The 23864-nt window shown below is 39.0% G+C and overlaps 1 protein-coding gene across 12 annotated transcripts in view; it reads left to right on the top strand.

Annotated features, from left to right (window-relative positions):
• BPTF (bromodomain PHD finger transcription factor) overlaps nucleotides 1-23864 on the top strand; it is a 159568-nt gene that overhangs the window by 93493 nt on the left and 42211 nt on the right. For 8 of the 12 annotated variants that reach the window (XM_045984104.1, XM_045984109.1, XM_045984107.1 and 5 more), the window contains 8 exons: nucleotides 6376-6505; nucleotides 7405-7543; nucleotides 10825-11004; nucleotides 12018-14331; nucleotides 18754-18878; nucleotides 20503-20631; nucleotides 23093-23243; nucleotides 23554-23677. In XM_045984104.1, coding sequence (XP_045840060.1) covers nucleotides 6376-6505; nucleotides 7405-7543; nucleotides 10825-11004; nucleotides 12018-14331; nucleotides 18754-18878; nucleotides 20503-20631; nucleotides 23093-23243; nucleotides 23554-23677 — 3292 coding nt within the window. The remainder of the gene's footprint in view (nucleotides 1-6375; nucleotides 6506-7404; nucleotides 7544-10824; nucleotides 11005-12017; nucleotides 14332-18753; nucleotides 18879-20502; nucleotides 20632-23092; nucleotides 23244-23553; nucleotides 23678-23864) is intronic. The other 4 variants (XM_045984113.1, XM_045984114.1, XM_045984111.1 and 1 more) reach the window with 1 other exon arrangement.

The following is a 23864-nucleotide window of genomic DNA, read 5'->3' as shown; positions in this document are numbered from 1 at the left end:
GGCTTGAACTCACCCTGAGATCAAGACCTGAGCTGAGATGAAGACTCAACCGCTTAACTGACTGAGCCACCAAGGCACCCCAAGATGTTTCTTACAGTATTTTATAATGGGGAAATTTGGTAACGATCCCTAACTGTCCATAATTAGACCCATTTAAGTTATGGTGTGGTTCTATAATGGGCTGTTACACAGCTGCAAAACTAGAGCAAGTGTGAACGAGATTGAATCTCATAAATGTACAACAGAGTAAAACCAGTTCTTTTCTTAAAAATACATGTAGTGTATGAGTCTGTTTATTTAAGTTTAAAAGCATATATTCTAGTATGTTAAAAATACTGTTTGTGGATAGACATCTGTGGTAGAAGTTTAAAGAAATGTAAGAGCTATATGCTTGAAACCCAAGAAGTACACTTAAATAAATAACAAATGTTCAGGGCCGCCTGGGTGGCTCAGTCGTTAAGTGTCTGCCTTCGGCTCAGGTCATGATCCCAGGGTCCTGGGATCGAGCCCGGCGTCAGGCTCCCTACCCGGCAGGAAGCGTGCTTCTCCGTCTCCCACTCCCCCTGCTTGTGTTCCCTATCTCACTGTGTGTCTCTGTCAAATAAATAAATAAAATCTTTAAAAAAAAAGTTCATAGAAAAATCGTAATGGAGACTAGAAAATACTTTGAATTGAATGTTCTCGAGACTCCTATATAATATTGAAATTTGTAGGCTGCCACTAAAGAGTACCCAGAGGGAAATTGGTAGGCTTCAGTGCTTACATTAGAAAAGAAGCACAGATTAATTAGCTAGGCACACATCTCAGGAAGTCACCCTGAAGACTGGAAATATTAAGAACTGTTGAATATTTAATATTTAATGAAATAGAGAACATATCTTCGATCCCATTATAATTTATAAACCTCTGATGAGATTATCAGGAAAGAAAAAATAAGGGGGAATACACAAATAACCATCAAAAATAGAAAAGGGGCTATGCAAATCAGTATTTCTGATTTGGTCTCGCTGGCACTAGGGATTTTAAACCTTGAGAGGGTCTGCTAACATAGTATTCAGGCTTCCTACATCCATAGAGGAAGGGCCCATTGGGCTTCTAGTTTTGGGTAGAAGGATTGGGAAGAGGGTCCCCCAACCCCTTCTCAGTTACTGGACAATAGGGCATAGGCCAGGCTCTCTTCTCAAGCAGGAAAAGGATTTCTGGTTCTGTTTAAAGGGTATCACTGTACCTACCATAAGGAGGTGGGCAGGACCAGATGACTTCATAAAAGAAGTTCTTCAGATTTCAGGTAATAGATAATTCTTCTCAAACTTTTCTGTAAAATGGACAAAGAAGGAAATCTTGCAGATTGTTACTCGTTAGTATAACACTGTTCTAAAACTTGATATATAGAAGTGGACAAAAGATAACTAGAAAATCATAACAAGAAAACTTGTTTATCGTTGGTTAATAATGGCATGTAGGTGTGCATTCAGGTACTCTAGCAACATTAGCAGATATATTCAGGAGTAAATTCTTTTAAAATGACAAACCATGGCTAAATTGGCTTTCCCTAGACATGGAAGACTTGTCCACTCTTAGGAGATTATTAATATCATGGTGTTTTAAGAAGCCAAAGAGCAAAAACTTTGATCATTTCATTAGATACCTAGAAGGTCTAAGTCCATTAATTAATTTTAATTTAAAAAATCTTATTAAATACAGATAGAGAATGGTCTTTTTTTTTACCCCCATAAAGATGTATTCTAAATTGGACCATCATGCTTTCTTGACACGTTCCCATTAACATTCAAGTGGAACAAACCAAAATTGCTCACTTTCAATGCTGTCTTTTAACTTTTCTTAAAAGTAATACCTACTGTAGTTTGTCAAGAGAAATAAAGCACACACGTGTGTGTATATGTGTATGTATGGACATGTTGGCAGATAAGGCATAATTATTATATGCAGTTGACCTAATTAGATGCTTAGAAACCCCCAAGAAAATAGAAAAACTGCCAGAAACAATCTGAAAACTAAATAAAGATTTTATTTATTTATTTGAGAGAGAGAACATGCACGTGTGCGAGAGTTGGGGGCAGGGGAGAGGAAGAAGCAGACTCCGTGCTGAGCAGGGAACTGAATGTGGGGCTCAGTCCCAGGGTGACCATAGCCGCAGTCAGACGCTTAACCAACTAGTCCACCCTGTCTCCTGAGCAATACATTCTGTGTAACAGTAACCATGTGGAAAATACTGTGGGAGTTCTGAGTTAAAATAACATATTGTCTAAATACATTTAATTTTGTTCCCTGCGTAACTCCCTGAAAACCATGGCAAGGGGATTTTTTTAAAGCATAACCCCAGAGCAAAGGGGAACAACAGATAATACAGCAGCAGTAAAACTCTGGAAGCAATAATATCCGTGGACAAATAGTAACCTACCCAAGAAGCCCAAGTCAGTGGGGAAAAGGGAGAATTTTCACAAGTCTCCCCAGAGAATCAGCCGAAGGCATAGGAGCAGGACAGGAGGTCCATCGCCGTCCATTTGGGATCGTATCTGTGCAGTGTCCCTGCTTCCACACGGTCCTGCCGGATGGCCGTGAGTATGATGAGCCCAGAGTCTTCCGGCCTTACTCAGACCCTTACCCTCAGATTCCAACAGAAGAGGCTAATGTAACCCAGTGACAAGTTTATTTTTTCCTGGGAACCGTCTTTTAATGGTAACAGTATCGCTGTTTTGCTCATGCAGCTACTTTTATTCTTGTTACTGAATTTTCAAAGGCCAAACTTTATACTGTTTGGGATATACACATGGTGATAAAACTATAAAGAAAAGCATGGAGACGATAACCCAAAAGTCAGGATAATGACAGCCTGGGAGTGGGACATACTAGCTTCTGATGTATTTGGGTAGTGATACAAAGTCCTCTTTCTTAACCTGGTTACATCTTACATATTTAAAAAATATTTTGTAATGAAAGAAAAGATGCCCATAACAACAAAAAACTCTCAAATAACTAGGAATAAATTTAACAAGAAATGTTTAGGACCATGTAAAGAAATCATTAAAACTTCACTAAAGATGCAAAGGATACTCAGTAAATGAAAGGGTGAAGAGGGACACTTGGGTGGCTCAGTCAGTTTATCATCTGCCTTCAGCTCAGGTCATGTTCCCAGGGTCCTGGGATCGAGCCTCACATTGGGTTCTCTGCTCGGCAGGGACTCTGCTTCTCGCAATCCCTTTGCTGTTCCCCCTGGTTCTGCTTTCTCACTTACACTCTCTCAAATAAATAAATAAATAAAGTTTTTTTTTTAAAAAATGAAAAGATAAAGATGCATCATGTGTTTAGATATGTATACTACATTTTTGAAAACCATCCATTATGATTATTTTAATTTCATCTATCAAACTTCATATTCATTTGCATTATGAGTAGGATTTCCCCTCCTTGCGGGGCAGACAGGCTTGATCAAAATGATACTAACATTTCAGATAGAAAAATTAATTGCAAGAAAAGGGAAGTGGATATGAGAAAAAAAGGGAATGGATATTAGAACATTTTTGAAGCTACAATAAAAAATAAGATTTATGGTAGCGGGATAGTAGAAAGAACCCAGAAATGGATCTAAACCCATGTGAGCATCTAGCAATGACAGCATTACATGTAAGAGAAGGGAAGAGGACATACTTTGGAGGGAATATTACCCAGATCCCTGCCTCAGCAAAAACATTCAGATCAATAAGATTAAAAAAAAAAAAAAATTAAAAAGCTTCACTAAGAAACCATGGATTAATTATGTTTTTGTTGTGATACTTTCTTTTTAAACAGATGTAAAACCCAGATGCCATAGAGGAAAAGAGTGGATATATGTATTTAAAATTCTGAGTGGAAAAATAATATTATAATCAAACTCAAAAGACAGATGACAAACTGAGGAAAAATATTTGCACCACAAATGGGAAGTTACCTTAATTGACAAAGATCTTTTATAAATGAAAAGGACTAATAGTCCAGTACAGACAAGACAAAGGATTTGAACAGGCATTTTACAGAAAAATAAATATGAAAGGCCAGTGGACATAAAAAAGAAATGTTTACTTTTCTCATAATTAAGGAAATGTAAATCAAAACAGTGGGCTATAATTTCTTACCTCTCAGTTGGGCTAATAATTTAGAAGTTTGGTACTAACTTGAGTGAAGGTGTGGGAAGGCAGGGTGGCTTTTTAATTGATGGCGGTGGGAAGTGTTCAATTCTGAAGAACTTTGTGGCTTTACTTGTCAGCATTTTAAGTGCAAGAACCTTTGGACCTAGCTACCCCACCACTGGGGGACATTGGAGGTGCTCTCCAAGTTTACCAAGATGGACACAAAACATTTTTTCTTATAGCTTTGTTTATAACAGCAAAACAAGCACAAGACCCTGGGCACCATGTGGAGATTAGGAGTGGAGTTGAAGTTTGGTCCCTACTCCTGGTCATGCTCTCAGTTGAACCGTGGCGGTGTGGAAGGAACACTTGCCACCCAGTGCACCTGCCGGTGTAACGCAGCAGCTAGAAGCTGCACAGTACCAGCCCGATCGGCCCTCTTTCCTGGGCCTCGAGGCTGCCAGCAGTAGCCAAGATTTCCTCCCAAGCAAATGGGAGCTGAGCTTTGTTGCTGCCAGAACGTAGGGATTACCTTGGTGGCGGTGAGAACAACAGAATTTACTCTGGAGTAGCAAACATCGCAGATTAGCTACAGTACTAACTCACTGGCCTGGCATCCCAGCAAAGTGAAGCCTTTGTATTTGGTGTTGGAAATATTTCTGTTTCCCATGTGAACACTAAGAGTGCGAGCGCGCAGCCCAGCTGTGAGCTCCCAGAGTGTCGGTGCTCCAGTGGTCTCCCCACACAGTGCTCCGTTCCCGGCCACTGTCAGCGAAGATGGCTCAGTCGCTGTGTGAGAACTTTCAGAGGGTTTTAAAGCGTGACCCACAAAAACTGTGTTCAGAAATACTACTTGATTCTGGCTCAGTCCCTCTTTCCTTTCTCGAGCTGGCTGAGGCTGTCAGGTCATCCACCAAGCTGTACCTACAGGGCTTGCCCCACTCCCTGGTTCCAAGAGTAGTGGCAAGTTGGTGGTGGTTGGTATTAAGTTAGTCCGCGGTGAGAATCCACTCCCTTTCCCCTCCTCCCATCAGTTGTGAGACAGTGAAGATCCTTCGCTCTACTAGTGGCTGTGCAGCCAGTAAGCATGAGCACTCTTGGCCTGGGGTAAGCTAGATTGTGGGTCCTATGTTCACAGATACACAAAGCTTTCTTGAAAATGATAAAATGATAAAAAAGATAAATAAGGAGTTTTTAGTGGGAGGATAGAGATAAAAAGAATTAAATCCCCTTGCACATCTTTGCAGCACCACTGCTTCCCCCAAGCTGACAAAAGATCTCTTGTGTTTTTCACATAGCTATGCATGCAAGATGGACTGCATCTGGACAGGGTGTGGTAAAGCAGTTTTTCTACCACTGCAGCTCCTAGAGACAGACTCTTCTCTTCCTGGGTTTTGGTCAATGTCCTTGTTTATAGGAAATACTCTCATTCACAAGAATCCAGTCGAATCTTCTTAATGTAGAGCCTCACGACAGACCCACCTGTTTGCCTGCTGCTGGGTGCAATGATAGCCATTTCCCGTCCTTAAACAGGAGTGTGGCCTGTGCCCTGTGTTTAATGACGGACATGAATCAGCGTGGGTCCTTCTTCTCCAGCCCTTCCCCTCACCCAAAAGCAGGAGACTTGTGGGCTTTTTTCTCTATGGATGTAGAAAGCCTGAATTCTATATTAGTGGGCCCCGTGATGGCTTTAAAACCCCCAGTGCTAGATAGAATTAGAAATATTGGTTGTTAAAATAAAAGTTTTGGATTTATTGGTCTTTTTGGTGGGAAAGAAATAATGTATTCTTTAACAGGGGACTGGTTCCATAAATTATAGTATGTCCATGCAGTGGGGTATATTATTTAATTCTTTAAAATGATCTGTATCTTCCAGTTTGAAAAGATCTTCTAGTGCAGTTAATCATTGATTAAAATCTGTGTGGTTGTGATTGTAATGTAGTATCCCCTTTGTGTAAATGTGATGTTGGTGTATATATATAGTTTCAGGAATAAGCCATAAGTGAGTGTAATTCTCATAGGGACCCATATGGGAAGGATGGGATATTTTTGCTTTTCTGCTGTTTGATTTTTCCTGTTATGGAATTATATATCTATTGATTTTTGTGAGTTGGAGTTGTCCAGGTCATGGGACTATAGCTAACCATCCTTCAGTTCTGTCTTCCTAATTTGCAGTACTATATTTTTGTCTTTTTAATTTATTTTTCAAAGTTAAATGCACTTTGTCTTTCCGTTCATATACTCTTAGGCTACACAGGATGACATCAATTGAAAGAGAAGAAAAGGAGAAAGTCAAGAAAAAAGAGAAAAAACAGGAAGAGGAAGAAACGATGCAGCAAGCCACATGGGTAAAATACACATTTCCAGTTAAACATCAGGTAATTTTTCTAGTAGTCATTTAGAATAGGTTTAGCCATTTCTGAGACTTGTATTTTACAACTTTGAATATCTAAGTTGTGTTTTACTTTTGACCCAATCTTTTATTTAATCTAGTTGGAACAAAGTAAATCTTTCTGGCAATTTTATAAGCATAAATTTATCTTATTAGAATATAGGTGGGCCGTTAGACTAATCTGTTGAAATTGTTAGAAAAGTGTAAAAGTGTGTTATATTTTTCATATTACAAAGGGGTACAGTTGACTTTGGGAAAACACGGGTTTGAACTGCATGGGTCCACTTACGCAGAGATTTTTTTCTGGTAAATGTAGTATAATACTGTAAGTGTATTTTTCTTCTTCTGATGATTCTTTTTTTTAAGACTTTATTTATTTTAGAGAAAGGGTAGGGGTGGAGGGGCAGAGAGAGTCTTAAGCTGACTCCACTCTGAGCATGGAGTCCATCACTGGGCTTGATCTCATGACCCTGAGATCATGACCTGAATCAAAAGTAAGAGACTGCACCATCCAGGTGCCCCCTTCCTTATGATTTTCTTAATGACATTTTCTTCTCTCTAGCTTACTCTGTTGTAAAGAATTCAGTATGTAATACGTATAACAACAGAATATGTGTTAATTAGCCGTTTATGTTATTGGTAATACTTTGGTCAACAGGAGGCTTTCGGTAGTTAAGTTTTTATACGTGGATTTTTGACTGCATGTTGTTCAGGGGTCAGCTGTAATCAGTTTTTTCATAAATTTTTGATTCCTGTTGAAAATAAAATTGATTGGTAAACTTATTTGCCTGACTGTTGATCTTGTTTGGTAAAAATATATAAAAGCAAATGTGCTTTATAAGCATTCTCATTCTCATTTAATCAGAATGTTTTCATTTATACCAGGTTTGGAAACAAAAAGGAGAGGAATACAGAGTAACAGGATATGGTGGTTGGAGCTGGATTAGTAAAACTCATGTTTATAGGTTTGTTCCTAAATTGCCAGGCAATACTAATGTGAATTACAGAAAGTCATTAGAAGGAAGTAAGTAATTGAAGTTATTTTTTTCTCTGTTATAGTTTCTGATTTTGTACTATTTCTTATAAATTTGTAGAACATTGTACATATTTTGGATAAAAGTGCTTTTTCTGGAATTTTTAATAGAACATACAGAACTGCCAATGTAGTTTATTAATAATAAACTCTAAAATATTTTTTTAAAGATGTTATTTATTTATTTGACAGACAGAGATCACAAGTAGGCAGAGAGGCAGGCAGAGAGAGAGGGGGAAGCAGGCTCCCCACTGAGCAGAGAGCCCGATGTGGGGCTCGATCCCAGGACCCTGAGATCATGACCTGAGCTGAAGGTAGAGGCTTAACCCACTGAGCCACCCAGGCGCTCCCTAAAATACTTTAAATTGGCTTTATTCTTGGGGTTTTCATATCTAGGATTTCAGCTAAAGAGGACAGAATAGAACTTATTTAAAAAAGAGAGAAAAGGCCTGAGCCACCTATTTGTTTTTCTGAAATCTTAAATTCAGTATTACCTTACTTCCTAAGGAACCACCTGTCTGTTTATCTCAATGTTACAGCACATGACAAAGCCAGAAAGGAAGTGATAGAGACTTCCGTGACCCCTCCACATAAATGAGGGAGGTATTAACTCCATTTGTGTTATTCACTAACAGCTTTGGTATTCAGAATCACAGAATTCCAGAGGGGAACTGCCCTAGTAAAAGACCATCTATTTTGAATCTCACATTCCATGAGCAGATTATTTCCTAAAGATGTGACATTACATACAGTTCACATAGATACAGAGGACAGAGCCCTGACCAGAATCCGTGTCTCCTCGCTCCCACCGTCCTCTTTGCATGCTACATTGCCATCTCTCTTTTGTTACCTGAGCAGTTTTCAAAAGCAGTTCTCACTCTGCAGTATAATTTGTTCGTGTGTGGTGTGATGATGTGTTCTCTCCTATGAAACCTGTGCTATAGTGACTGCTGCGTGTGTACGTAGCGAACTAATTTGACTTCTGTGAATGTTTCTGGTGAATCCTGGACTGGCTAGATATTTGAAACTGTTAATGTGGTAAAGTTATCATTTTGGATTACCCTTTAACAGAAGAAACATGTATTTCATAAGGCTCACTGGACTTTATATGGACTGTTGAGTATCTTGCACACAGTAGATGTTCAATGAGTATTTGTTTGCCAAATAGAACTTTTCAACATTAAATTCTATCTTGATCTGATTATATTCAAGCTGAGTGTCCTTTATAATAAATTCTAAAAGATTGTTAACTTTTTTATTGCCATTTTGTTGCTCCAGTTACTCAGATAGCACTCAGAATTACAGAGAATTTTTGGTCAGTGGTGCCTGATCTGGTTTGTCTTGTGTAGTAAAATCCAGATTATCAATAAACAAAACATTTACGTTTTTGTAGGTTTATCTTATAACCACTTTCCTTAGCATCCAGTTTCTGTTGTCCAGGTGCTGGGCTTTCATCCAGTCAGGTACCAGGTTGGTCTTCCAGCATCTTTTATGCCTTTCCTCTTAGGTGGTAGAAGTGCCCAGTGCACATTGTTAGCTTGATTTAAGTACAGAATAGGAATTACAGTGAAGGCCTAGTAACCCCCAATTTATAATCTCAGAACTACTGGTCCCTATAAGAATGGCTAATCTAGTCTGATCATATGACAGAAGCACAGATGTGTTGGAGAAAACCAGAGAGAAATGCAGTTCAGGGACCTTGACTTAGCATGAGAAGACTAGAGTGTTCAACTTGTTTGACTTCTGACTGTGTGTGTCCCTTATCTCTAACCTCCATTCTAACTCAGACTGGATGCATTTGTTTTGCATATTAGTTTATAAGTGTCAAAGGTATTGATGTGCAGGGATTAACAGGATCTTAATTAGTAGTCTGTATGTCAAGAAGACCTTTAATGGAGAGGAAATTGCAAATATTTTACAATTGTCTAAGTATCTGGATTCTTAAAGCTTTTAAATGGGCTAGTGCCATCATATTAAAGCTCTCTTTGAGCAACTTGAAATCATCGAAAACATATTGCTCAGCTATTCTGAAACAACTTAAAGAAGCATTGAGTAAGGAGAGTATCAGCTTAGTTTCTGTCCTGTGGTACCTGGGGGTCCAGACACATCCTCTCACTATTTTCTGTGATTTTTTTCTTCTTTCACCAGTATCCTACTGTCTTGACAGATACTGAGTTTGTATTTTACACTCTTTTCCCTTTCCTCAGCCAAATCTTTCTGGAAGGAATCATTTATTTAAATAAGAAGTAGGTATATGTTGAGAAGTCCTTGGGATATTTGGGATCAAGTAAAGAAAATAAAAGGTAGAAAATGCCTGTAAGGCCCAAGAAAATTCATCTGGACAATAGTTTCATATCGTGGGCTTGTTTTTGTTTGTTTGTTTTCCCTTGTGGAAAATTTGAAACTACGTAAGAGTAAAAAGAGAAGAGAACAATGAACTTCCAGGCAACTATCATTCAACTTCTGTCCCTCTCCTGTTAGTTATCGTCTACTTTGTTTCCTGGAGTTCTTTTTTCCCATGTATTTAGAGCAAATTCTAGAAATCATGCTATTTACCAGTTCCATATATAGCTCTAATTAGAGTAGACATTCCATAACCATCATGACATTACCCGTTCAACGAACTAACAGTATTTAACACATCCATCTTGAGAGTCTCAGTTCCTATTCCAATTAACCGAGTTGTGCCAGAGACACCATTTTACTGTTGGCAATAAATTAGATTCAGACAGGGCCAAACATTGCATTTGGTTATTTCTCTGAAGTCTCTTTTATTCTGTGATAAATGCTGATTCCCTACCGGGAGGGGGGGGAAGTATGTAAACAAACTTCTGTAATTAATTTCACTGGCTCATGGATAGCCTTGAAGTCTATCCATGGACTCTGGGTGAAAATACTTAGGTATTTATCCTTCTGATGTGATTCTTTAACACGAAGTATGTTAGAAACACTGATGTAGACTTAGTGGAGTCATTGAGCAGTTGAAATAGCCTCACATGTGAAGGATTCTAAAGAACTTCTAAAATGCACTCATTCCTTTTATGCTTTCGGTCAGCTGAGCATATTAGGAAAGTATAGACTATCGTCAACTTTTGTGGTCTGTTTTTTTATTTAAAAAATGGTATAAATGCTGGAAATTACTTGATAATTTCCACTAAACTAGATTTGTTAAAGTAAATTGCTAATATTCAGAATACCAATAATTACATATATGTGTATATATATATGTGTAATATATATACACACATATGCACACACTCAATTCTTTTTAGCCAAAAATAATGTGGATGAAAATATGGATGAATCAGATAGAAGAAAAAGTCCACGGAGTCCAAAAAAAATAAAAACAGAGCCTGATTCTGAGAAAGGCGAGGTAAAAGATTCAGATGCTGCCAAAGGAGCAGACCAAAATGAAATGGACATTTCCAAGATTACTGAGAAGAAGGACCAAGGTAAGGAGAACATCCGGTGTGGAGGGCAGCCTGGGGGTGATAAGATTGCACTGGATCAGACTCGCACAGCGGAAGAGGTACTGCCTTGTCTTTCTTTGACAGCTTTATTGAATCATAACTCATGTGCTTTATAACTCACCCATTTAAAATGCACTGTTCAGTGGTTTTTAGTATTTCACAGAGCTGTTCAACTGTCACCATTATCAGTTTTACAACATTCTCATCACCCCAAAAGAAACCTCATACTCATTAGCAGTTAGTCTCCAGTCCTCCCTGAATCCCCCTCAGCCTACTAGTCTACTTTCTGTCTCTGTGAATTTGCCCTGTTTTGGACATTTCATATAAATGGAGTCATGTAATATGTGGTCCTTTGGGACTGGTTTCTTTGACTTGGTGTAATGTTTTCAAGGTTCGCCCATGTTGTAAGCATGTGTCAGCATTTTGTCATTTTTATTTCCGAGTAACAGTCCATTTTTTGGTTGTGCCACATTTTGTTTATCCAGTCATCAGTTGGTGGACATTTGGGTTTCTACTTTTTGGCTGTTACAAATACTGTTAAGGACATTTGTGTACAAGTTCTTATACGGATATATACTTTCATCCCTCTTGGGTAAACACCTAGTAGTGGAATTACTGGGTCCAGCCTTCTGAGGAACTTCCGTTGTCTTTTGTGAAAAGTCCTTTTTTAAAAACTAGATAAAGCTAGATAATGTATGAGCCCTAAGATATTTTATGACCACAAAACATTCTAAACAAAATCTTCATGAAGGTACGGTGTATGGGGTAACTGTCACATGCGAAGTAATTTTTCACTGTGACATTCCAATTTCAGATACTTAGAATCAGAATATTTAAATATTTACTAGATGCTTTTAAACCTTTTATAAAGTTTAATTTATAATTGAAGCCCTTGAGTGAAAATAAAAAACGTTGCTAGTTTTTAAAATAAAAATATTGTGAATTCCACATTGGAGACTAAAAGTTACACTTACATAAATGTCTTTGTTTCACAGATGTACAAGAAATTTTAGATTCTGACAGTGAGAAACCCTTTAAGGAAGAACCAATGGAGATAGATGATGATGTGAAAACAGAGCCACGTATAAATTGTCACGAAGGTTCTCAAGTAGATGTGGTCAATGTCAGTGAGGGCTTCCATTTAAGGACTAGTTATAAAAAGAAAATTAAATCATCCAAACTAGATGGACTTCTTGAAAGGAGAATTAAACAGTTTACACTGGAAGAAAAACAGCGCCTCGAGAAAATGAAGTTGGAGGGTGGAATTAAGGGTATAGGAAAGACCTCTGCAAGTTCTTTGAAAAGCCTTTCTGAGTCACCAGTAACAATGAAAGCAAAAGAAGGGTGTCAGAGTGACTCACTTAGACAAGAACAAAGCCCTAATGCAAGTAACGGTAAATCTGAAGATGTGATTCGGGGATGCTCACAAAGTGATTCCTCGGTTCTTGGAATCGGTGATCCTGATCATACAACCGAGAGACTTTATCCAAAAGATCAAATGTTAGATGATGTCTCCATTCAGAGCCCAGACACAAACTGTCAGAAACAAAATTCTGTTGGAAATGACATAGATGAGAATCTCTCTGAACCTACAAGTCAAGGCCAGGAACCTACTAGTAAGATTAAAACAAGAGGAAGTGACTTTCTCATTGGTGACTCCAAACTAGCCTGCACAGATGAAATTGGTACTTTGATCTATAAAAATAAAAAGCCACTCATACAGGAGGATAATGACACCATTGTTTCTCCTTCCCAGAGCCCTTCTCTTCCATCAGTACCTAAAAGTACTGATGATAAAGATCTCTCGTCTCTGTCAAAAGCAGTGGACTTTGAAGGAAAACTAGGATGTGTCTCTGAATATAACAGCACTTTGGAAAATAGTTCTGATACTATGTCTATTCAGGACAGCAGTGAAGAAGATATGATTGTTCAGAATAGCAATGAAAGTCTTTCTGAGCAGTTCATAACTCAAGAACAAGGTCTTGAAGGCTTGGAGTCATTGAAACGGGAGTTTGTTCTAGATAAGTCCCCTGGAAACTATGATAAAAGACCACAGGGTAAGGTAACTGAAGCAAATGGTAGAAAGCCAAGTCAAGAACAGAAATTAGAGGAGAGAACCGTTAATAAATGTATTGATCAAGTCAGTCTAAAAAGTAGCGCTGACAAGAAGAATAATGAAAATCGAGAGTCTGAAAAGAAAGGACAGAAAGCAAGTACCTTTCAAATAAATGGAAAAGATAATAAACCCAAAACATATTTAAAAGGGGAATGCTTGAAAGAAATCTCTGAGAGTAAAGAAGCAAGTGGTGACATTGAACCAAAGCTTAATAATATAAATAAAATAATTCCTGAAAATGATATTAAGCCTTTGACTGTTAAAGAATCAGCTGTAAAGCCATTCATGAACGGTGATGTCATCATGGAAGATTTCAATGAAAAAAACAACTTGGAAACAAAATCATGTTTACGGAGATCTTCAGCTGGTGAAGGCAACTACCAGGATGGCCTGGAGACCCTGCCATCAACCAAAGAGTGTGAGAGTGCACACACTACCATGCCTTCACTGGCTTGTCCAGAAAGCAGTTCAGTGAATCAGGTAGAAGATATGGAAGTTGAAACCTCAGAAGTTAAGAAAGTTACTCCCTCACCTGTTACTTCTGGAGAGGAATCTAACCTGAGTAATGATTTTGTTGATGAAAATGGTCTGCCTGCCCACAAAGATGAAAATGTCAACGGAGAGTCCAAGAGAAAAACAGTCATCACAGAAGTCACCACCATGACATCCACAGTGGCCACAGAATCAAAAACCGTAATCAAAGTAGCGAAAGGTGATAAGCAGACTGTGGTCTCTTCCACAGAAAATTGTGCCAAATCCACTGTTAAAACCACCACTACAACTGTAACAAAGCTTTCCACACCCTCCACAGGCAGCAGTGTGGACATCATCTCCGTGAAGGAGCAGAGTAAGACTGTGGTCACCACAACGGTGACAGACTCACTGACCACTGCAGGGGGCACTCTGGTGACATCGATGACGGTGAGCAAAGAATATTCCACAAGAGACAAAGTGAAACTCATGAAATTCTCCAGACCCAAGAAGACTCGTTCAGGTACAGCCCTGCCATCTTATAGAAAGTTTATCACCAAGAGCAGCAAGAAGAGCATATTTGTTTTGCCTAATGATGACTTAAAAAAGTTGGCCAGAAAAGGAGGAATTCGAGAAGTCCCTTATTTTAATTATAATGCAAAACCTGCCTTGGATATATGGCCATATCCTTCTCCTAGACCAACGTTTGGTATCACTTGGAGGTATGTACTTTAAAATGTATTTGGGGAAAGGAGAAACTCTTAAAAAGCGTTATCTAGTAAGCATATCTCATTTTTTACAGGAAAAAATGAGATAATAAGAGATGAGATAGGGGAGCAGAAGTTTAATGGGCCAAGTTAGTAATGGAAATAGGATACAGAGAATCTTGAATTTGGGCCAGCTGGGAGGTACTCAAGTTTCTTAAGGAAAAATGTAAAAAAACTGAAAAAAATGTAAGGGAATTCTTTAAAATGAAATTCAGTTTTACTTATCACAAGACAGAAGAAACATGTCAAATATAATTGTTTTTGTGCTGTACCTTTCCATATTATTGCCATGTGTTTGCCTTGGGAATGAGAGAATTACAGACTTGGATAATCACCTTTCTGGAATGTTTGTATTTTATTTCTATTAGGTAATTCATAGAAACATAAGACATAGGAAACATGCCTGTGAATCACACAAAGTTCATTATAACATGGAAATCTTCCTAATGTAATTTATTTGCATGATAAACATTTATTTTGGAGTTCTCTGTTATTTATATGAGAAGAGGTAGTCTCTGAGATTCCGTAGGGATTTTTTTAAAACCCAGAAGTAGTCTTAATTTAAAATTTTCTGGGCATTAAGCTTTGGGGATGAGTCATAAGTACATAGTGTTGGCAGTTGTCAGATCGTGTAGTTTTATATTGGGAAAGGATCTTAGAAATTCTTATCTTTTATAGATGTGTAATAATTTGTCTCTGGCCACAGAGGGACAGAGTTAGGAATAGTTCCCGGTTTTCCTAAATCCCAGTCCAGTACTATATCTGCTCTGTCACATTTCACATATCTGTCCTTGCTTTGTCCTTTTTCATGTCCTTGTCTTTTTATCTTTTCATCCTCACAACTGGAAAGGACGGAACATGAAGACTGAAAACATAAGAGTTCTATGGGGGCATGCTCGGAAGTCAGGAACAATCTTGATTGCTTCTAGATTTTGATAGGTGCTTCTAGATTTTGATAGGAACCTGAAGTTATTTCAACAAATGAGCAGACTTCATTTCACTCTAGGCTTCATTTTTGTGTGTCTTTATTACGGTTCCAGTTTCTTTAAGTTAAAATCATACCTTTTTGGGTTTCTTTTATATTATAATTAGTATTATAAAACAAAAAAAAAGGCGAAGTGTAAATGAGTATTCTCTCTAAAGGAATTAACTTACTAACATGGCCAGTCATAGTTGGTTTGACGAAGGTTTTTATATCTCATCTTTTGATTTGAATTAAAATATCATCACTCCATTACACATTCAATAGAGACAGCTGAAAAGTACAATTTCTCTGCAGGGCCTGCAATGAAGGATTTGCAGAATCCTGCAGGGAATCAAGGAACTCTTCATTACAGTTCATGGATTTATAGGATTACTCTGCACTTTTCTGCTTTCTTCATTGAGAGCGGTCCCAAAATGTATCCTTGACTATCCTGCAGGTAACTTCTTTCCCACTGGAAAAGTTACTATGTACAAATACTTTAATTAAAATGACCTGGCAGTTGTGGAGTCCGACCTTTCTGCTCTTTTCTTTTCCGAAGTGGAAGGTAGGCTCAACTGGGAAGCACTTTTCTCTGAACCCGTTCCGATCAAGTGTTACCCAGGGCTCTTATCTGCACGGCCGGGTTTCAGGAGCCTTGTATTGTTTTAATATGCGCTGTGGGCACAGTTGGTACCTGTGTAGTTAATTTCTCATCTGTTAATGGAAGGAAATACCGTCCTGTACATTTTAAACAGATATTGCTGTCAAATATGTGCTAATGGCTCAGTTTGCTGAAGCTGAGGGAAGATACAAGAATCCCTTGTATCTAACAGAAGCGTGGGTGAATATGTAAAATATTCTTGACTTTAGAATGCATTTTTAAAAGGTGTATTGCTATAAAAACCATGGATATGAAATGCATTTTTATACTCACACTTGAATAAGATACGTCTGATGCTTAGAATAGACATTAAGAATGCCAAGAGGTGTTTGTTTGAGCTTTATTCATGTTAAGGCTGAGCAGTAGCGAAAAGGGAAACTTGTCAACTCCTTAGGCCTCTTTTACCCTCCACACTGTCCCTTCCCTCACCTCCTTTTTCCGGGGCCCTAATTCTCTTTCATTACCACTTTGAACCAGTAGTGGTCTCCACGGTGCCGTCGGAACAAAGGATTCTCCTGAAAGGCAGATCTATCCTGTGAATATCTTTCCACGTGTTAACTACAACTGCAGGGCTGGGCGGGGGAAAGGGTTTGTCATCTGTGCACCACGTCCGTGGGAAGTACTTCCCTTTACAACCCATCCTACACTGGATACGTTTCAGAAGCCTTCAACAGCTCACCTTTAATGCTCTTCTCTCCTCCCCTGTGGCAGCGCGTTCTGGCTCTGCCGTCCTCTCCTGCCGGCTTCATCTCTTGCTACGCTTCCAGCCCCTTCCCTCCAGTCAGAGCACAGCAGATGTGGCTGCTGGGAAGAAGAGTGTGCTGTTGTACACCTTCCTCCTGAGCGGATGTGTGCCCTTTGCCCTGCTGTAGCCACCTCCCCATCTTTGTCCTTTGAGACCCAGGCAAGGCTCTGATCCCCAAACCAGGGCCGAGTCAGGTGCCACTCACACTTCCCTCTGTTACAGCTCCTGAGGAAGCAAGGACGGATCGTGATTCATTTCCGTCTCAGGCTCCTTTCAGTCAGTCTAACACACGTAGAAGGCACTCAAGAATTTTTTGAATGAATACGTAAACGAACAGGCTTTTGGTGTGTTCCCCTCCTCCTGGTGTTTCCGTTGCAAAATAGAGGTGTACTGAAGTTGCTATTTGACAGTAAAGAGTGAGCCGAGGAAGAAGAGAGAGAATAAGAAGCATTTCTTTTCCCAAAGACATATCCATTTGGTGTGTCCAGAGTTCCCTAGGCATTTCTGTAGGGTATCGTCTGAAAGTGACACATACTTTCCCCCTTCTCAGGACATCCCTACACTGGATAACGTCCCCCCCCTCCCATTTAAGAATGGTTCTGTCTAGGGGTGCCTGGGTGGCTCAGTCGTTAATAAGCATCTGCCTTCCGCTCACGTCATGATCCCAGACTTCTGGGATGGGGCCCCGCATCGGGCTCCCTGCTCAGCGGGAGACCTGCTTCTCCCTGTCCTGTCCCCTCTGCTTGTGTTCCTTCTCTCGCTGTCATTCTCTCTCTCTCTCTGTCAAATAAATAAATAAAATCTTAAAAAAAAAATTGTTCTGTCCAGGTTAGAGGATACACAGGGCGAAAGCACAAGAAAGGAAATCCTGGTGTCACAGGTGGAGGTGGGAATTTAAGAAGCTGCTGCAACGTTTTGGTTGAAGCATTCCCTTTCTCTCATTGGTCATTTTCCCAGCTTAATGTTTAGTACAGAAAGCATTGCCTCTCAAATACAAATTGTCTTAAGGTTTACCTTCTGCGTCTCTTAGAGGAGGAAATTATTTTAGTTTTATAGATTTTTCTGTATACTGCAATCAGCCAGTATATTTATTTAAGTACGTGTAGCGTTTAATTACACACTAACAGAGAATTGATACCCTAGGGCTGCTTTACAGTATTTCATGGTTAGTTCCCTCTTGGGACATAACATTCACTGCAGCTGTAAACTCATTTTGAAATATATCTTTAATATTACTTTTAAAAAAATATCTAGAATGTTCGGTAACTTAGAAAAAACCTGAACACAGAGATTCCTGTGTCTCCTGTTCAGTAACTAATCTCATATTATCCTTTTTTCTTACTGATTGTGCTACAGAATTCTAAAACTATTAACTAATGTGACTAGAGTGTTTATTAGTATTAGCAGGTGTTCATCATCCAGTAGTTCGTGTTTTGCAGAACTACCATTTGGATACAGAATTTCTGTCCATTTGGAAAGGCCTTATTGGATTTGCAGGGTGTCTTTTTTTTTTTTTTCCTGTTTTGTGTTTTGAGAAAATTCAAACAATTTCATTTTGTTTCAGCACAAATAAATCAGTTATGATTTTATCCTTTTTCAAAACTCTTTTATCACCCTTAGTAACACAATTATTTCCCTGTATTTGTTCTTTGTAATTTCTCTAGCACATATTTTGGAATTGGGCTAAATGTATAAAATCTTCGTAAATTCTTGCCATGTCAGTCTTGAAATGAAACGTGCTCACTTTACAAGTTTATATGGCGTTTGAAGCAACTGTAGACCCTTTTTAAGTTGTTAGATGCATGTTACACCTAGGAACAAAAGGGTTATTTTATTAAGGGACATGTAATAGCCAAAGTACTTACAAAATCATCATTATTAAAATCATAATGAAGACAAGAAACCAGCCGTTCAGTTTAATAATAGAATGTGAGTGTCAGTGTGTGTGCGCACCTGTGCGTGTACGTACACAATACATATGTAGTTTTTCTTGGGTTTTTCTTTCAGGTATAGGCTTCAGACTGTGAAGTCCTTAGCTGGAGTGAGCCTTATGTTACGGTTACTGTGGGCAAGCCTGAGATGGGATGACATGGCAGCCAAGGCTCCTCCAGGAGGAGGGACTACACGGACAGGTAAGGGTTTCTTATTTTCTATTTGAAGTTGAAAAGAGAAAAAAAATCACTTGACAGTTCACTTAATTTTAAGCTTTCCTGTTATTTATTAAAATACAACACTTGTGTATAAAAACACAGCTTTGCTGAAGTTGGGCAGCATGTGCTGTAAGATCCTGGGGGCAGGCAGGGAATAGGGGGGTCAGATTAAAAGGTGAGTCACTTTTATATGTGAACCAGTCTGGATTTTTATTTTTTTTTTTATAATATTTTTTTAAAGATTTTTATTTATTTATTTGACAGAGATCACAAGTAGGCAGAGAGGCAGGAAGAGAGAGAGGAAGGGAAGTAGGCTCCCTGCTGAGCAGAGAGCCCGATGTGGGGCTCGATCCCAGGACCCTGGGATCTGGACCGAGCTGAAGGCAGAGGCTTTAACCCACTGAGCCACCCAGGTGACCCCAGTCTGGATTTTTAAAAAGATCTTTATTGGGGCACCTGGGTGGCTGTCAGAAAACATCTGACTCTTGATTTTAGCTCAGATCATGATCTTGGGGCCATGAATCAAGCCCCTTGTTGGGCTCCACACTCAGCAGGGAATCTGCTTGAGTTTCGGTTTCTCCCTCCATATCTAGCCCCTAGCCCTCCCAACTCGCCATACCCGATCACTTGAATGCATGTGCTCGCTCACGCTCTCACGATATTAAGTCCCCCCCCCCATTCTGGTCTTTATTTTCTTTGTATTCTCATAAGTACAGTTTTAACGGATTTATTATGGTATAATTTACATAAAACAAACTGCACACATATATAAGACACACATTCTGATAAGTTTTCAGACTCATGGGGTGGCTCAGTTATTAAGTGGCTGCCTTTGACCCAGGTCTTGATAGCAGGGTCCTAGGATTGGGTCCCGCATCAGGCTCTCTGCTCAGTGGGAAGCTTGCTTCTCCCTCTCTCTCTGCTTTTGTGTTTTCTCTCTCTCTCTCTCTGTCAAATAAATAAATAAATCTTTAAAAAAAAAAGTCCACTCATGGCCCTTTGTTATCACTCCCCCTTTTCTCCTTGTGAAACTACTGAGCAGCCTTCTTTCACTGACATGTAGTGTATATTTTCTAGAGAGTTCTATGTGTTTATATTTTTCTCTTTCTCCTGGTTCTTTCTTCCTCTTTTTTAGTTGATAAATGGAACTGGAAAACGTATATAATTTTTAAAAATTGACATAGTATGATTTAAAAAATTGAGTGGATGTGCATGATGACAAAACCAGAAAAATCATCTAAAAAGTTGAAATATAAATCTTTTTTTATAAAAAGATTTTTATTATTGTAGAGTATAAGTCAGTTAAACTGGGACATCTGGAATCCTATGTTTGCTGCTGCTTTCTTCTCTTAGTATTTTGACTGTTTCTCTGCCAGAAGCTAAGCTGCCCCCAGATAGTATTTTGCTCAGTTTAGAAATTTTCAGTGAGGTAGAAAGTCAGTATTACTGTTGTTCTCTAGCAATGATCCTGAAGTCCTTAATTAATCAAATGTTTTCAAAAGTTTATTCCATGTGTGTCTCCTTTTTAAAGCACCAGAGGTTGTACCTTTTTAGTTTCTGAATATTTTAGGTGGTTATTAATACTGTGTGGATTAAATCACCATAGAAACAACTGAAACTGAAATCACAACAACAGAGATAATTAAAAGGCGAGATGTTGGTCCATATGGCATTCGATCTGAATATTGTATCCGGAAAATCATTTGCCCCATTGGAGTTCCAGAAGCACCAAAAGGTAAGGAATATAAATAATTCTTTTATTTAATAGTTCTTTTGTTATTGACCTGTTAACCACATCTTTTAGCAATTAAAATTTGATTATAGGGACATTTGGATGGCTCAGTCGGTTAAGTGTCTGCCTTCGGCTCAGTTCATGATCCCAGGGTCCTGGGTTCGAGTCCTGTAGCGGGCTCTTCACTCAGCGGGGAGCCTGCTTCTCTCTCTACCTCTGCTCCTGCCCCTGCTTGTGCGTGCTCTCTTCTCTCTCTGTGACAAATAAATAAAATAAAATCTTCAAAAATTTTTTTGATTGTAATCATTTCCTTAACTCTTTATTCCACTTATGAAAAAGGTATCTTTTCATTACATGAACGATACCATTACAAAACGATATCTTTTCATTACATATCTTTGCATTACAGTTTTTTAAATGGTATTTAAGTAATAAACATAACAGGATTTCACGAGATAAACATATCTATAGGCATTGTTCCAAGTACAGGGAGGGTGCAGAGAACTATAATACCTCTTCTAGGGGCACCTGGGTGGCTCAGTTGGTTGAGTGTCTGACTTGGTTTCCCAATCCCATGGGTTGTGGGATCGAGTTCCATGTCAGGCTGTAGCTCAGCAAGAAGTCCTTGAAAGATTCTTCTCTCCCTCTGCCCCTCTATCTGCTCATGCTCATGCTTGTGCATGAGAGCTCTCTCTCTCTCAAGTAAATCTTAAAAAGTAATAATGTCTCTTATAATTAAGATGTGGAGCAGTGACTGATACCAGATTTTCAGCCCTAAGAGGGCAGCTGCTGAGTCTGTCTGGTTTGTTGTTGTCCTGACACCTGTTGTAGACTCTGACACATGAGTGGTCACTGAACATCTGTTGATTCAAGGGTTAAAGCTGTTGTGAAATACTTCAGTTCTCAGGTAGAAATAACCTAAGAGGCATAAAGAGTGATTCATTTATAACGTAACAGTTACAGAGCAACTACATGATAAGAACTAGACCGCAAATACATGGAAGATTGGGATCGAGCCCCTGTTCTCACGGAAGTGAAGAAAAGGTTACAGTATTAAAATTCTATAACATGAGAATCAAAACCATTAATGCTAAAAAGAGTTCAGTGTGGTGACCAGATTCAAGAGATATAGATAGATTAAAATCAATAATTTTATTTCATATGTGCAAAAAAATTTTAGGGAAAAAACCTGTTATGAAATGGGTAAAAAGAGGGGCACCTGGGTGGCTCAGTGGGTTAAAGCCTCTGCCTTCAGCTCAGGTCATGATCCCAGGGTCCTGGGATCGAGCCCCGCATCGGGCTCTCTGCTTGGCTGGGGGCCTGCTTCCTCCTCTCTCTCTCTCTCTCTCTCTGCCTGCCTCTCTGCCTACTTGTGATCTCTATCTGTCGAATAAATAAATCTTTAAAAAAAAAAAAAAAAAGAAAAGAAATGGGTAAAAAGAGAATGCTGTCCTTAGAAACATACTACTTAATAATAGAAGCTAATTGTCTCCAAATGTATGTGGTTTACATTTTGAAATCTGATTAAATTCAAAAGTTCCTCTTGCAGAATAAATGAGAATAGATTTTTTAAAAAGAACTTCAATAAGAGGTACTGGTCCTAGCAGAGGATGAAAATTAGCATAAGTAAAACAGTGTTGTCATGGAACTGAGACAGCGGTTGATGGGCAGAGAAACAGATAGAAGAAGTGGTTTCTGACCTGTCTTCAGTCTTGACCCCAGAGGTTTCAAATCACTGTAGTCTCTTTGGATCACATTTCTTCGCCTCTTACCACTTTGGATAACCTTGGTCCTACTGCTGTTTCTGCTCTCTTTGGCTGCTTCCTTGCTCCCTGAACAAATGGGATGGTTCAGTGCTTGCCTCTTTCTACTTTTTATTTTTAAGATCTTAGCATTAGATTTGACCTCTACTAAATAATTTCAGATCCGTTCTTCACACAGGCAACTTTCAAATCCCCCTTCTCAGTGCTGTGATGGAATATACGCATTGCCAGAATAGTACATGCCAAGGACACCCGGCCCAACTGTGTGGGAGGAGTACAGTAGGCTTCTTGAAGGACACGTATCCATGTTGGCGTCTGAAGGATAAATAGGCATTAGTCAAGTGAGGGGGACGGAGGCGAGGAATGGATCACAGCCAGATAGAACAGGCTACATAAAGGCTCATAGGCCTTTACAAACCTGGCCCATGAGCTCTGACCCACCACCTGGTTTTGTTAATAAAGCTTGATTGGAACACAGCCGTACATACTCACTTAGGTATTGTTTCTGACTCTTCATGCTACAAAGGCTCAGTTGAATAGTTGTAACAGAGACCATCTGGCCCACATATAAGTATTTACCATCTGGCCCTTTAAGAAAAAGTTTGCCAACTCCTGTTTCTTATGCCATAAGAGGAGATGCCAGAAGTATTGTAATTTTAGAAGCTCTATTTGCTTAAAATGCTCTGATTTCTTTTCCAAAGAAACACCTACACCTCAGAGGAAAGGCCTTCGATCAAGTGCATTGCGGCCAAAGAGACCAGAAACGCCCAAGCAAACTGGCCCTGTTATTATCGAAACTTGGGTAGCAGAGGAAGAGTTGGAATTATGGGAGATCAGGGCGTTTGCTGAAAGGTAAGGAGTTGGTTCACATGTAAGCAGATATTTGAAGCTTAACTTCAGTATATCCTAGTTAATTTTATTTCACCTCTTGATTTTAAGTGCTAGCTGTAGATCATTTTTTAAAGTCCTGTTTCTAATTTTAATGTGTTTTATCCATTTGTCAGTTTCTGATTATCTTAACATTTAATGTTTATTTTTAAACGGAAATAATTTCTTATCTTTTTATAATATGAAAATCGACCCGATTTCATTTAATATTTGATACCGGTGTCTAGTAGTGTCGTTTCTGATAAAATTCCTCCTTTTTTTTTTCCCCCTGCAGAGTGGAGAAAGAAAAGGCACAAGCAGTTGAGCAACAGGCTAAGGTTAGTGAACAGAAGAAGGCTGAGGACCTCAAGGCCCAAATGGAGGCTCACCTCAGACAGCAGCGCTTGGCTGTCCAGCAGGTGGGGGAGTTGGTACTAGTCCCACCTGGCAGCAAATTGACATTTTTAGCCAAATTCATGCACACCAAAAGCACAGTAATATATTCATGTGGTTTTATTTATGATCTCTAGAATTCAATGGGTAAGTTTTTGTTATTAACATATTGTCGGTACACAGTGTTAACATTAGCTTGAGGTGTTTGTGGGT

This window comes from Meles meles, chromosome 18 (assembly GCF_922984935.1).
Source record: "Meles meles chromosome 18, mMelMel3.1 paternal haplotype, whole genome shotgun sequence".
NCBI lineage: Eukaryota > Metazoa > Chordata > Mammalia > Carnivora > Mustelidae > Meles > Meles meles.
The sequence above is the reverse complement of the archived record's forward strand: the minus strand, read 5'-3'. Positions and strand labels throughout refer to the sequence as shown.